We start from the raw sequence: 13,910 nt of genomic DNA, 5'->3' as shown, positions 1-13,910 counted from the left end.
GATATCACTCGAGTGGTGTGGGGCTGTGCTTTGGCAAAGTGGGTGGGGTTATATCCTGCCTGTTTGGCCCTGTCCGGGGGTGTCATCGGATGGGGCCACAGTGTCTCCTGACCCCTCCTGTCTCAGCCTCCAGTATTTAGGCTGCAGTAGTTTATGTGTCGGGGGGCTAGGGTCAGTTTGTTATATCTGGAGTATTTCTCCTGTCCTATCCGGTGTCCTGTGTGAATTTAAGTATGCTCTCTCTAATTCTCTCTTTCTTTCTCTCTCGGAGGACCTGAGCCCTAGGACCATGCCTCAGGACTACCTGACATGACTCCTTGCTGTCCCCAGTCCACCTGGCCATGCTGCTGCTCCAGTTTCAACTGTTCTGCCTGTGATTATTATTTGACCATGCTGGTAATTTATGAACATTTGAACATCTTGGCCATGTTCTGTTGTAATCTCCACCCGGTACAGCCAGAAGAGGACTGGCCACCCCACATAGCCTGGTTCCTCTCTAGGTTTCTTCCTAGATTTTGGCCTTTCTAGGGGAGTTTTTCCTAGCCACCGTGCTTCTACACCGTGCTTCTACACCTGCATTGCTTGCTGTTTGGGGCTTTAGGCTGGGTTTCTGTACAGCACTTTGAGATATCAGCTGATGTAAGAAGGGCTATATAAATAAATTTGATTTGTATATTGTACAATTATATTTTTTTACCCCAATTCTGACTAAAACTACACATAATTTATTATAATTGTACTGACTAAAACTACACACATCATTTGTAACGAGTGTCTTCAGGTGAAAGAGAGGAGGACCAAAATGCAGCGTGATGATAATCCATATTTTAATGGGACACTTAAACAACGAACAAAACAATGAACCAACAAAAATCAACGAAGACGAAACAGTCCCGTAACGCGACCACTAACACATAGGAACACTGGTAACAGGAACAATCACCCATAAAATACCCAAAGAATATGGCTGCCTAAATATGGTTCCCAATCAGAGACAACGATTGACAGCTGCCTCTAATTGAGAACCAATCTAGGCAACCATAGACTTACAAAAACAGCTAGATAGGTACCACCCCCATAAACATACAAAACCCAGAGACAAGACCAACACATACATCACCCATGTCACACCCTGACCTAACCAAAATAACAAAGAAAACAAAGAATACTAAGGTCAGGGTGTGACATCATTAATAATAATTTTATGATTCTAATCAATTTCATACATTTATATGGTTTCCGGGTGGAATATTCTAATCATTAATTTAAACATGTAAATTCCATCAACAGTTTGTAGAGTTAGGTGACCTAAACTGGGATATGCTTAACACCCTGGCTGTCCTACAGTCTAAGCTAGATACCCTCAATCTCACATAAATTATTAAGGAACCTACCAAATACAACCCTAAATCCGTAAACACGGGCACCCTCATAGATATCATCCTGATCAGCCTGCCCTCTAAATATACCTCTGCTGTCTTCTACCAGGATCTCAGCGATCACTGCCTCATTGTCTGCGTCCATAATGGGTCCGCGGTCAAACGACCACCCCTCATCACTGCCAAACGCTCCCTAAAACACTTCAGCGAGCAGGCCTTTCTAATCGACCTGGCCCAGGTATCCTGGAAGGATATTGACCTCATTCTGTCAGTAGAGGATGCCTGGTTATTCTTTAAAAGTGCTTTCCTCACCATCTTAAATAAGCATGCCCCATTCATAAAATGTAGAACTATGAACAGATATAGCCCTGGGTTCACTCCAGACCTGACTGCCCTCGACCAGGAAAAAAACATCCTGTGGCGTACTGCATTAGCATTGAATAGCCCCTGCGACATGCAACTTTTCAGGGAAGTTAGGAAACAATATACACAGGCAGTTAGGAAAGCAAACAATAGCTTTTTAAACAGAAATTTGCATCCTGTAGCACAAACTCCAAAAAGTCCTGGGACACTAAACTCCATGGAGAATAAGAGCACATCCTACAAGCTGCCCACTGCACCGAGACTAGGAAACACTGTCACCAACGATAAAACTACTTAATAATTAATTGAGTATTGAGAATTTCAAATGCTTTCCACCTGGCTACCCCTACTCTGGTCAATAGCCCTGCACTCCCTCAGCAACTCAGCCCATTTCTCCTTTACCCAAATCCAGATAGCCGATGATCTGAAAGACCTGGAAAATCTGGACCCCTTAAAATCAGCTGGGCTAGACAATCTGGACCCTCTCTTTCTAAAATTATCCGCTACAATTGTTGCAACCCCTATTACTAGCCTGTTCAACCTCTCATATCGTCTGAGATCCCTAAAGATTGGAAAGCTCATCCCCCTCTTCGGTCATCCCCCTCTTCAATGGGGGAGACACTCTAGACCCAAACTGTTACAGCCCTAATATCTATCCTGCCCTGGCCTTTCTAAAGTCTTCCAAAGCCAAGTTAACAAACAGATCACCGACCATTTCGAATCCCACCGTACCTTCTCTGCTATGCAATCTGGTTTCCGAGCTGGTCATGGGTGCACCTCAGCCACGCTCAAGGTCCTAAATGATATCATAACCGACATCGATAAAATACAATACTGTGCAGTCGTCTTCATCGACTTGGCCAAAGCTTTCGACTCTGTCAATCACAACATTCTTATCGGCAGACTCAACAGCCTTGGTTTCTCAAATGACTGCCTCGCCTGGTTCACCAACTACTTCTCAGAAAGAGTTCAGTGTGTCAAATCGGAGGGCCTGTTGTCCGAACCTTTGGCAGTCTCTATGAGGGTGCCACAGGGTTAAATTCTCTGGCTGACTCTTTTCTCTATATACATCAATGATGCCGCTCTTGTTGCTGGTGATTCTCTGATCCACCTCTACGCAGACGACACCATTCGGAATACTTCTGCCCCTTATTTGGACACTGTGTTAACAAACCTCCAAACGAGCTTCAAAGTCATACAACACTCCTTCCGTGGCTTCCAACTGCTTTTAAATGCTAGTGAAACTAAATGCATGCTCATCCACCGATTGCTGCCCGCACCCGCCCGACTGACTAGCATCACTACTCTTGACGGTTCTGACTTAGAATATGTGGACAACTACAAATACTTAGGTGTCTGGTTTGACTGTAAACTCTCCTTCCAGACTCACATTAAGCATCTCCAATCCTAAATTAAATCTAGAATTGGCTTCCTATTTGACAACAAAGCCTCCTTCATTCATGCTGCCGAACATTCTGTTGTAAAACTGGCTATCCTACCGATCCTTGACTTCGGCGATGTCATTTACAAAATAGCCTCCAACACTCTACTCAGCAAACTGGATGTAGTCTATCACAGTGCCATCCGTTTTGTCACCAAAGCCTCATCTACTACCCACCACTGCAACCTGTATGCTCTTGTTGGCTGGCCCTCGCTACATATTCGTCGCAAAACCCACTGGCTCCAAGTCATCTATATGTCTTTGCTAGGTAAAGCCCCACCTTATCTCAGCTCACTGGTCACCATAGCAACACCCACCTGTAACACTTTAAGCATCAACTGTCAGAGCAGCGTACTGATCACAGTACCTGTACACAGCCAATCTGTAAATAGCACACCCAACTACCTCATCCCCATATTGTTATTTATCTTCTTGCTCTTTTGCACCCCAGTATCTCTACTTGCACACAATCAAATGTATTTATATAGCCCTTCTTACATCAGCTGATATCTCAAAGTGCTGTACAGAAACCCAGCCTAAAACCCCAAACAGCAAGCAATGCAGGTGTAGAAACACGGTGGCTAGGAAAAACTCCCTAGAAAGGCCAAAACCTATGAAGAAACCTAGAGAGGAACCAGGCTATGAGGGGTGGTCAGTCCTCTTCTGGCTGTGCCGGGTGGAGATTATAACAGAACATGGCCAAGATGTTCAAATGTTCATAAATGAAAAGCATGATCAAATAATAATAATCACAGTAGTTGTCGAGGGTGCAACAGGTCAGCACCTCAGGAGTAAATGTCAGGTTGCTTTTCATAGCCGATCATTGAGATTATCTCTACCACTCCTGCTGTCTCTAGAGAGTTGAAAACAGCAGGTCTGGGACAGGTAGCACGTTCTGTGAACAGGTCAGGGTTCCGTAGCCGCTGGCAGAACAGTTGAAACTGGAGCAGCAGCAGCACGGCCAGGTGGACTGGGGACAGCAAGGAGTAATCATGCCAGGTAGTCCTGAGGCATGGTCCTAGGGCTCAGGTCCCCCGAGAGAGAGAAAGAAAGAAAGAGAGAATTAGAGAGAGCATACTTAAATTCACACTGGACACTGGAGAAATACTCCAGATATAACAGACTGACCCTAGCCCTCCGACACATAAACTACTGCAGTATAAATACTGGAGGCTGAGACAGGAGGGGTCAGGAGACACTGTGGACCCATCCGATGATACCCCCGGACAGGGCCAAACAGGCAGGATATAACCCCACCCACTTTGCCAAAGCACAGCCCCACACCACTAGAGGGATATTTTCAACCACCAACTTTCCATCCTGAGACAAGGCCGAGTATAGCCACATATCATCTGCACATCTATCACCTCAGTGTTAATGCTAAATTGTAATTATTTCACCTCTATGGCCTATTTATTGCCTTACCTCCCTAATCTTCTACATTTGCACAGACTATAAATAGATTTTTCTATTGTGTTATTGACTGTACGTTTGTTTATGTGTTTTTGTCGCACAACTTTATCTTGGCCAGGTCGCAGTTGTAAATGAGAACTTGTTCTCAACTGGCCTACCTGGTGAAATAAAGGTGAAAAAAAAAAATAACAACGTTTTTTTTATTTATTATTGACCTGTAATTTCTGTCACTTGTGTAGTATTAAAAAAGATTCTGCTAATATGTAAAATTACGTGTAATAGCTAGAAAAAAATGTAAAGGCATTTTTTTTAATAAATCAAATTTACTTCCTTAGCATGCTGATGATTTCAAGTTGTATTGGATTTATTTTTTATCTGTTGACATTCAATTGTTTAGTACATTTAGTATTTTCTGTTTTCTCTGTGAGAAGCAAGTACATTAAAGTTTTAAGTGATATGGTTTATGTAGATACAATGTTAACACACAGTAACCAAAAAAACGGATCTAATTTGCATATTCATACTGAGTTTGCAGCAAACAGTAGAATGTTCTCCACTAGTTTCCCATAATTGTTTGCCAGAAGTTCACAAGTCGCTGCAAATCTGCCGCAACAGTTGGCAACACAACTCATTTGCATGTGATAATATGAACTCGCAGCAAATTGGCCAAAGGTTTGACACAACTGTTTGCCAGTCTCTGCTCTATGCCTACTTTAGTTCAAGGACAGCGTGCCTGCCTGGTGATCCAGATACACTCACTTTGGATGACTGACTCATTAAAATAAATAAATAATAATAATTTCACCTTTATTTAACCAGGTAGGCTAGTTGAGAACAAGTTCTCATTTACAACTGCGACCTGGCCAAGATAAAGCATAGCAGTGTGAACAGACAACACATTCTAGTTATGTGCTTGTATCACAGTATTAAACACACACAAACACAATAACAACTAAGACACTCGTGAATTATTAACATGTTTATTAATTCACTCTTCATTTCCCTGACATGGGCTGCAGGTATTACAGGGTTTTAATGAGTTCCGTGCGTGTTGCAATGAAATAATTCCTACTGGCCAAAAGTGCCCCAACCGCTAACTGCATATTTTCTTGTTGAACATACTACTACAGTTTAGCTCGTTGAGGATTTACATTTACAAAGCCGTGTCGTTACCATGGGGCTCAGCATCACTTCCACTGAAGGGCCTCGGAGCTGATGTTGAGCACCAGCGATACCGTCACAGCTTTTACATATTGACGGAAGCTCCACCCAATCAGACTTGCTTGTATCTTATTTTCGACCAATACATTCAGTTGACATTGTGTAGGGGGCGGTACTTATACGTTCTCGGTTATTGAACCGCTACATTCAACAGTGGCGGCGGCTTCCAATCTTGTCAGGTATCGAAGAGAGGTGTACTCGTTCATACCAGAGACGCGATTTGACCTCATTGGATATATTTTCATTTACGAATTATAATGCACTCCAAGGTGTAGGAATTGGGTTCCGTTTTCGAGCACATCACCACAGGTATGTCTCTAACCTTAGCAGAGTACTGTAAGCTAACCTTAACACGTTACTTAGCTAGCTACAAGATATAGAAGCTAGCTAGCTAACAAGCGTTTACCAACACAGAATAGCCAACGTGCCAGTTGTAGTGGAATTATACTATCATACGGTATGATAGTTAGCACTGCAGAAAACATCATTTTGTTTGCTAGCCATATCGCTAGCTAGTGTGTAGTTAACCAGATGTTGTTGGCTAGCTAAGTTCTGGCCGGCTAAACTAGCTAACGTTAATGCAAAGAGACACTCTTATCTTCATCTGTGGTTTCAGTACCTGAAGCGCACTGATTATTGCTCAAGTTAGTTACTCAGTACTTACTAGTCCGACATTTAGTTTTGTCGACATTGATGGCTGTGGTGTGCATGTGCAAGATGTTGTGATTAATGGACTGTCTCTTTCTTGTAACTTAGGTCTGTGGACATTGCGACCAAAGCAGAGAGATGGAGGCGGGTTCAGTGGTGCAGGAGGACATTACATTCCGAGGAGTGGAGTTTGCTGTGAAGATAGAACTAAAAGAAGGATTGCTAATAGTTGAGATCTCTGATGCAATGACAGCTGACCAGTGGAGGGGAGGGTTTGACCCAGCATGTAAGTGAAGCATTGTGAAATGACATAGTTAATTTACATGGATATTATAGACATCACTATTTATTATTATAATGTTTTCATTGTGTCCCAGACATCGAAGACCTATCCCGCAAAACAGGCAACTTCAAGCAGTTTCCCATCTTCTGCAGCATGTTGGAATCTGCTGTTAGTAAGGTTAGTCTGCGAGGCAGTAAAGGAAGCTAAAACATGTTTAAAAGTGTTCTGATTAGAGGTCGACCGATTAATCGGAATGGCCAATTAATTAGGGCCGATTTCAAGTTTTCATAACAATCGGAAATCAATATTTTTGGGCGCCGATTTCCGATTATTATTGAAATATTTAAAATGTTTAAAAAAAAATATATATATATATTTTATTTAACTAGGCAAGTCAGTTAAGAACACATTCTTATTTTCAATGACTGCCTAGGAACTGTGGGTTAACTGCCTTGTTCAGGGGCAGAACGACAGATTTTCGCCTTGTCAGTTCAGGGGTTTCAATCTTGCAACCGCACAGTTAACTAGTCCAACACTCTAACCATTGCACTCCACGAGTAGCCTGCCTGTTACGCAAATGCAGTAGAGGCCAAGGTAAATTGCTAGCTGGCATTAAACTTATCTTATAAAAAAACAATCAGTCATAATCACTAGTTATAACTACTAATCCAGTTTAGCAGGCAATATTAACCGGGTGAAATTGTGTCATTTCTCAGGGTATATGCAACAGATTGGGCTGCCGGGCTCATTGCGAACTAATTTGCCAGAATTTTACGTAATTATGACATACATTGGAGGTTGTGCAATGTAATAAGAATATTTAGACTTAGGGATGTTAGATAAAATACCGAACGGTTCTGTATTTCACTGAAATAATAAACGTTTTGTTTTCGAAATGATAGTTTCCGGATTCGATCATATTAATGACCAAAGGCTCGTATTTCTGTGTGTTATTATGTCATAATTAAGTCTGATTTGATAGAGCAGTCTGACTGAGCAGCAGCAGGCCCGTAATCATTAATTCAAACAGTACTTTCATGCGTTTTGCCAGCAGCTCTTCGCAAGCACAGTGCTATCTATGACTTCAAGCCTATCAGCCTAATGGCTGGTGTAACCAATGTGAAATGGCTAGCTAGTTAGCTGTGTGTGCGCTAATACCGTTTCAAACGTCACTCGCTTTTAGATTTGGAGTAGTTGTTCCCCTTGCACTGCAAGGGCCGCGGCTTTGTGGAGCGATGGGTAGCGATGCTTCGAGTGTGGCTGTTGTCGATGTGTTCCTGGTTCGAGCCCAGGTAGGGGCGAGGAGGGGGACGGAAGCTATACTGTTACACTGGCAATACTATAGTGCCTATAAGAACATCCAATAGTCAAAGGTATATGAAATACAAATGATATAGAGAGAAATAGTCCTATAAATACTATATTAACTACAACCTACAACCTCTAACCTTGGAATATTGAAGTCTCATGTTAAAAGGAACCACCAACTTTCATATGTTCTCATGTTCTGAGCAAGGAACTTAAACGTTAGCTTTTTTACATGGCACACATTTTTACATGGCACATATTACTTTCTTCTCCAACACTTTGTTTTTGCATTATTTAAACCAAATTGAACATGTTTCATTATTTATTTGAGGCTGAATAGATTTTATTGATGTTTTATATTAAGTTAAAATAAGTGTTAATTCATTATTGTTGTAATTGTCATTATTACAGATAATATATATATATCTATATCCCCCCAAAAATCGTCCAATTAATCGGTATCGGGTTTTTGGGTCCTCCATTAATCGGTATCGGCTGTGAAAAATCATAATCGGTCGGCCTCTAGTTCTGATTAGGGTGAGTATAATTTGTGGAACGTTCCAACAGGAATCGGTACCATAAACTTTGTAAAGTACAAGGTTGCCAACAAAATTCACCTAGCTAACTAGCTGCCAAATAGGCATCAACTCACCACGTAGCTTAATCTTGATGTTTGTCCATCGGCTACCAGAGTAAGGACAGACATTTTCTTGGGATAAACATTGGGAGTGAAGAAAGTTATTAAATAGCCCACGCCCTACCCGGTATCTTATTCTGCCCCTATACAACTTTGTATGCATGTTTGTTGGGAGCCTTGTTATTTACAATGTTTTTGCAACAGATTCCTTTTGGATCGTTCCACAAATTATACCCACCCTTCTGATTATGGTGCATGCTTTTTCTTCAGACTAGTGAGTCTGTTACCCTTGACCTCTTGACCTATGCTGACCTGGAGCTCTTGCGGAACCGGAAGGCTGGAGTCGTTGGTCGTCCCCGAGCCCAACAGCAATCTCCTAACCTCAGTGCCAAAAGATACCTAATTCTTATCTACACTGTGGAATTTGACAGGTTTGTCTATCTTTTAGTGATATCACTACCATAAGCTTGACTCAAACTCTGCTTGAATTGTACAACTGCGAAATTGCCATGTTAACCTTTCCCTATAGAATCCACTACCCCCTGCCCCTGCCCTACCATGGCAAGCCTGACCCTGCCGCCCTGCAGAAGGAGATCAGAGCCCTGAAGACTGAGCTAAACGCCCTGGCCAACCATGTAGGTCACAAACCAGCAGAGCCAGAGATACGCCGGCTACGGACAGAGTAAGTTATGACTTGTTACACTGTATTAATCAGGACAGTGTGTTGTTTTCTTCAGGTCAGAGGTTAAGGGCCCTGACTGTTCTTTGTTGTTAGACTCACATTGGTGAGAGAGGAGAAGGAGGCCCTGGCCAAGGCTTTGGAGCGTCTGCAGTTAGTGGGGTCTGCTTCCACCCCTGGAGGAGGGGCTCGGGGGCTGAGAGAGGTGGTCAGGAGTTTAGAGGACCAGCTCCTCAGAGAGAGGGCCAAGAGTCAGCACACAACCAGCAAGAGGGGCCAGGAGCAGCGCCTCCAACTGGAGCAGGTTGGTCCTTGTTTGCATCATATTTCAAATAAGCATGTACTCTGTAACTTTTATAACTTTGAATAATTTAGAATGCCTGGCCATCAGTTGATGCAAATAATGTAGTAACATAGATTCCTGCATATCAAAAAAATGTATTGTGTGCATGTCAACACTTGGAGTAGTCATTTTAGCGCCATTATAAGTAGGATTGCTTGGAGCTGATTCCATTGTTCAGCTAATTCTGATGTTTCCTGTCTCTCCTAGTTGGAGGAGCTAAGGGCATCAGAGCGAGCTCTACGGATTCGCGTTAAGAGTTTGACCAATGAACTGGCGTTGCTAAGACGAGGGTTAGTCAATCTAAGCATGTATGTCTTTCCTTTTTCTTTCTCTCTTTTACTTTCACTCACTCCCACCTACTTACTCACTCACTCCTTACGATACTCTCCCTGTGGCTAATGTTGTATACTATGTGTGTCTGTTTTTAGTAGGATGACCAGTGGGGTGACCCCTGCCCTCTCTGGGTGCAGTGCCTCGCGGGGTGATGGGGAGATCAGGCGTTCACTGTCTCGGGAACGTAGTTTGGGACGTGTTGTAGTTCGGGCTCGCTCAGGGTCCAGAGAGAGGACAGAAGAGAGGGGTCGGAGGTCAGAAGGCCAGAGGGCAGACTCCTCAGGGCCCCGCTCGTATGTCTCCAGACCCTCACCTTCTCCCACAGGTATCTTGTTTTTTCTGTCTCCCATAGGAGTTTGGAGTTGACTGGTAATTCAGCTTCAGGATACAATACAATTAAAGTTATCAGGGCTTGATTAACTGCTTGATCTGCTATCTTCAAGGAAAAATCCACTCAATCTTTTTGTAACAAAATATAGTTTGAGTGGATTTTCCCTTTAAGTATGAGCTCCCAGCCAATCCTGTCGTTCCTGTTTTCAGGTTCGCGGACGCCACGCTTTGACCCCACTGCATATATCCAGGACAGACAGCGCCGACTGAGAGAGGCGGAACTCAAAAAGTCAGTCTCATCTCCCTCTATCCATTTCACTCTCATAACTGTATCTGCAGTGCAAGCTTCTGCCAATTATAAGTGTATTTTGCATGTGAGACACAGGTATAGTGATTTTCATGTGTTGAAATGTTCAAGGATTTCAAATGGCAACCCATTTTTATCTTGTGCTAAACCAATACTGAGTGAAACGTTCCCTGTAATCATGACTTAACTTGGCCTCCTGTGTTCTCTCTCTCCGTCAGCCAGAGAAAGGTCAGAAGAGAAATGTTAGCGTCACCTGTTCTGGAGAGGGGCCTAGAGAGGGGGCGGTCTCGGTCCAGGGAGGCTTATCCCCAGCTGACCAGGGCAGGCAGTGGGAGCAGAGGGAGGAGCTTATCAATTGAGAGTAGGAGAAGCAGACAGTCCTCTGATAATTCATTGGTGGAGTTGGATGAGTTGACAATCAGGTAATTTATGCTTTACCATGCTATATCACATGGTATTACAGTCCAAACTGGGTTTGTTTAAGTAAGTGAGAGATATTCTATTGCTTTACTGCATGTCCCAGACAGTTCCTCATTTTGTTCTGTGTTTCAGAGGAAGGAAGCAGACCTACAATGGTCCAACCATGGTGAGTGTGGTGTGTTATTTTTTTTACAGCTTGTGATAGACCTTGATTTAACATATTTGTGTTGAGTGACAGTTATTTATTTTTGTAGCCCAGAGGAAGACATTTGACCAGGAAGCCCCATTGTAGCACTCCCACACACAGGGTACGATCAGACAAAGGTAACCGATCAATGCCTACTCTTCAATCTAAAGTTTAATCAGAGTCAGTTAGCTCAAAAAATGAATGTACTTTTAATATGAGCCCTGGTGACACATTCTGTGTGAGAACCTTGCTGAAACCAATGATTTACAATTGTCTGTGCATTGCTTGTCCTTTACCCAGAAGGCTCCATAGATGGGGCTGACCTGTCAGAGATCGATGCCCGGCTGCAGGCCCTACAGGACTACATGAGGGACCTGGACACGGGACACTAAACCCGAGGCAGGAAAAATGTGTTCATAGACTTTCCTGTGCTGCAAACTTAGACCAAGGTCGACTACTAATCGACATTACTAGTCGAACACTGTGACTAAACAAGATCACTGCACTACACTGTGATATTTTAGCACACATTATCAGCTGACAGGCTTATGCAAGTGCAAACACAGATGGATGCACACACTGCTTATTTTGTCACCCTCTGGGAGACGGTGCCTGATCTGTGGATAAAGATACCACTGTGAAGGCTGTTAAGCCACTGTTAGTGTATTGAACTAAAACTGAGGAGTATTTGGTTTTATACTACGGTTTTATAACTTATGCATTGTGTCTGTTGATGTGACCTTAATACCCCATTTCCCCCACCTTTTTTTAACGAGTGATTGATGAATGTGATTTGAGATGTTTTAGTCTGTAAATATAACTTTATTTGAAACATTCTGGAGGGGGTGGTTGCTTTTGGTGAGAAGTATCTTTTTTTTAATATAAATGAAATGTAGTTTCTCATTTAATTTTATGGAAGAAATGTCATCCCATGCTCTGTTATCATTACTTCCTGTCTAGCTGTGTTTGCTGAGTGTCTGTTCAAGTGTTTTGGCCCATTGGATCAGAGATGGATTTTCACCAAGTGCTGCATGAGGATTTATTGCTTTGTTTTTGTGCCATTACTTTTCTAATAGGTATTTAGCCAAAATATTTTTTTTTCTACTTTTACTAGACATATCTTCTCTATTAATAATCACTGCAGCAGCTTTGTCGCTCAGTAATGTGGTGTGAGTGAGTGCACTGGGTCCTCCCCCTCTGCAGTAGAGTTAGTTGGTTGGGTGGGCTGAAGGTTCTTCCCTAGGGCTTTACTTAAAGGGCTGCAGCTCCACTACAGCTGACCGAGTCACATTAATTAATAGCTAACCTACCCGGCCTGGACCCTTCCTCTCCGGGGTGAGCAACTGGGCCGCATGAACAGCTGCTTCCATCTGCACTACTGTAGGAGGATGAGAATAGTGGAGGGAGCTGAGAGACTTTTTGTGCTGTTTTTAGATTTGACCTCAGCTGCTAATAAAATGTAAGATGCTTTCCACTTAACCAAAACACCATCTATCAGAATTAAAACCAGGCACCAGAGGCTGAAATTAAATGTACCTATCAGTTTTGGGATCTGTTGGTATTTTTTTACATTAATATTAGTATTTCCAAAATGTAAAAAACTTCATGTATATTTTCTTTAGATTATCATACTACTGTCAACAGTTTTATGAATTATAACCACTTTAAAATGGACATGCATCAATACTTTCAAATCTGTTGAATTACACAATTTCAAAGTCCATTTCATAGAGAATTTACAAACTGGACCACATTTAGTAACTTATTCTGAATAAATTAGGATGTGTTTACATAAGCTTTTGCTGTTTGGAAGTCATAATTCAGTGTACTTGTCTTTAACTGCCATTTCCCAAAAGTCAGACTTCCCACAAGCCAACTAATTTTTCTCAGCTTCAGAAGCATTTGTTTTTACCAAATTTATATGGGGGGAACGTGTATCCAAAATCTGTGCTGGACAAGTCTGGTCCTGGAGCGTTAACAAAATTAAACAAAAATAGTTAGGCTGACTTCATCCAGTGTCCAGAACAATGCAGTTGTGTACAAATATGCACACATTTAATGAGATTGCCTCACTTGCGTATTTTAATAAACATTTTCTGAAATAGTATTATACAATGAAGTATTATACTTGTCTATATTCAATTGGGACACGTGTGTGATATGATTGAGAAAAAGTCCCTATCAGGGTTTCGTGCCTGGCCTTAAAAGGATCAAATCACAATTTGACACATTCAATCTCTTTCAATGGGTCATAGTGATGAAGGCAAAATTGTGTGGTTGTGTAGCACTTGCTAAATACTTTATATTGTAACCAAAGATATGCTAACCCATAGTTGATCTGTGTCGTTTCGAGCAAATTAAGCATAGTGGGCAGAACAAGCATGGAGGTGGGCAAAGCCAAGCACGAGTCAGCGAGATCCTATTGGCGCGTTGTAGCATTATAATCATATTTCCGTTTTAAAAACTTTGGAAAAGCGTCATGTATATAAAACTTAGCTGTGTTCGTAACAGATTTTAGTTTTGGGAACAGAACTTTTGAGATCCGATGTTTCATCGATGACAAAATTAGCAGAATCTCGGCCCAGTTTCGTACTCAACTACCCGCGACTGGACTTCCT

At 42.3% G+C, this 13,910-nt stretch overlaps 1 protein-coding gene across 3 annotated transcripts; it reads left to right on the top strand.

The window, feature by feature from the left end:
• Positions 1 to 5,464: 5,464 nt before the first annotated feature.
• On the top strand, positions 5,465 to 13,087 carry LOC118390237 (centrosomal protein CCDC61-like). 3 transcript variants are annotated; one of them, XM_035780592.2, is made up of 13 exons: positions 5,465 to 6,126; positions 6,574 to 6,751; positions 6,843 to 6,925; positions 8,964 to 9,124; positions 9,223 to 9,375; positions 9,469 to 9,676; positions 9,923 to 10,023; positions 10,144 to 10,373; positions 10,589 to 10,667; positions 10,904 to 11,107; positions 11,238 to 11,271; positions 11,360 to 11,429; positions 11,596 to 13,087. In XM_035780592.2, exons 2-13 carry the CDS (start codon positions 6,604 to 6,606, stop codon positions 11,682 to 11,684), a joined length of 1,560 nt encoding a protein of 519 aa, XP_035636485.1. In that variant the 5' UTR covers positions 5,465 to 6,126; positions 6,574 to 6,603; the 3' UTR covers positions 11,685 to 13,087. The 3 variants fall into 3 exon arrangements, with proteins under 3 accessions (XP_035636485.1, XP_035636484.1, XP_035636486.1); XM_035780591.2 differs by having other exon boundaries at positions 5,769 to 6,126; positions 11,593 to 13,087; XM_035780593.2 differs by having other exon boundaries at positions 5,917 to 6,126; positions 9,923 to 10,005; positions 11,593 to 13,087.
• The last annotated feature ends 823 nt before the right edge of the window (positions 13,088 to 13,910 follow it).

This window comes from Oncorhynchus keta, chromosome 11, assembly GCF_023373465.1.
Source record: "Oncorhynchus keta strain PuntledgeMale-10-30-2019 chromosome 11, Oket_V2, whole genome shotgun sequence".
Classification (NCBI taxonomy): Eukaryota; Metazoa; Chordata; class Actinopteri; order Salmoniformes; family Salmonidae; genus Oncorhynchus; species Oncorhynchus keta.
Note: the sequence above shows the minus strand (reverse complement) of the source record. Positions and strands in the feature narration are given on the sequence as shown.

Coding starts and splice junctions, on each gene's coding strand:
- LOC118390237 (XM_035780591.2), top strand. CDS start 6,604: ATGGAGGCGGGTTCAGTGGTGCAGGAGGACATTACATTCCGAGGAGTG. Junction 9,125..9,222: donor TACACTGTGGAATTTGACAG/GTTTGTCTATCT, acceptor CTTTCCCTATAG/AATCCACTACCCCCTGCCCC. Junction 11,108..11,237: donor TTGGATGAGTTGACAATCAG/GTAATTTATGCT, acceptor TCTGTGTTTCAG/AGGAAGGAAGCAGACCTACA.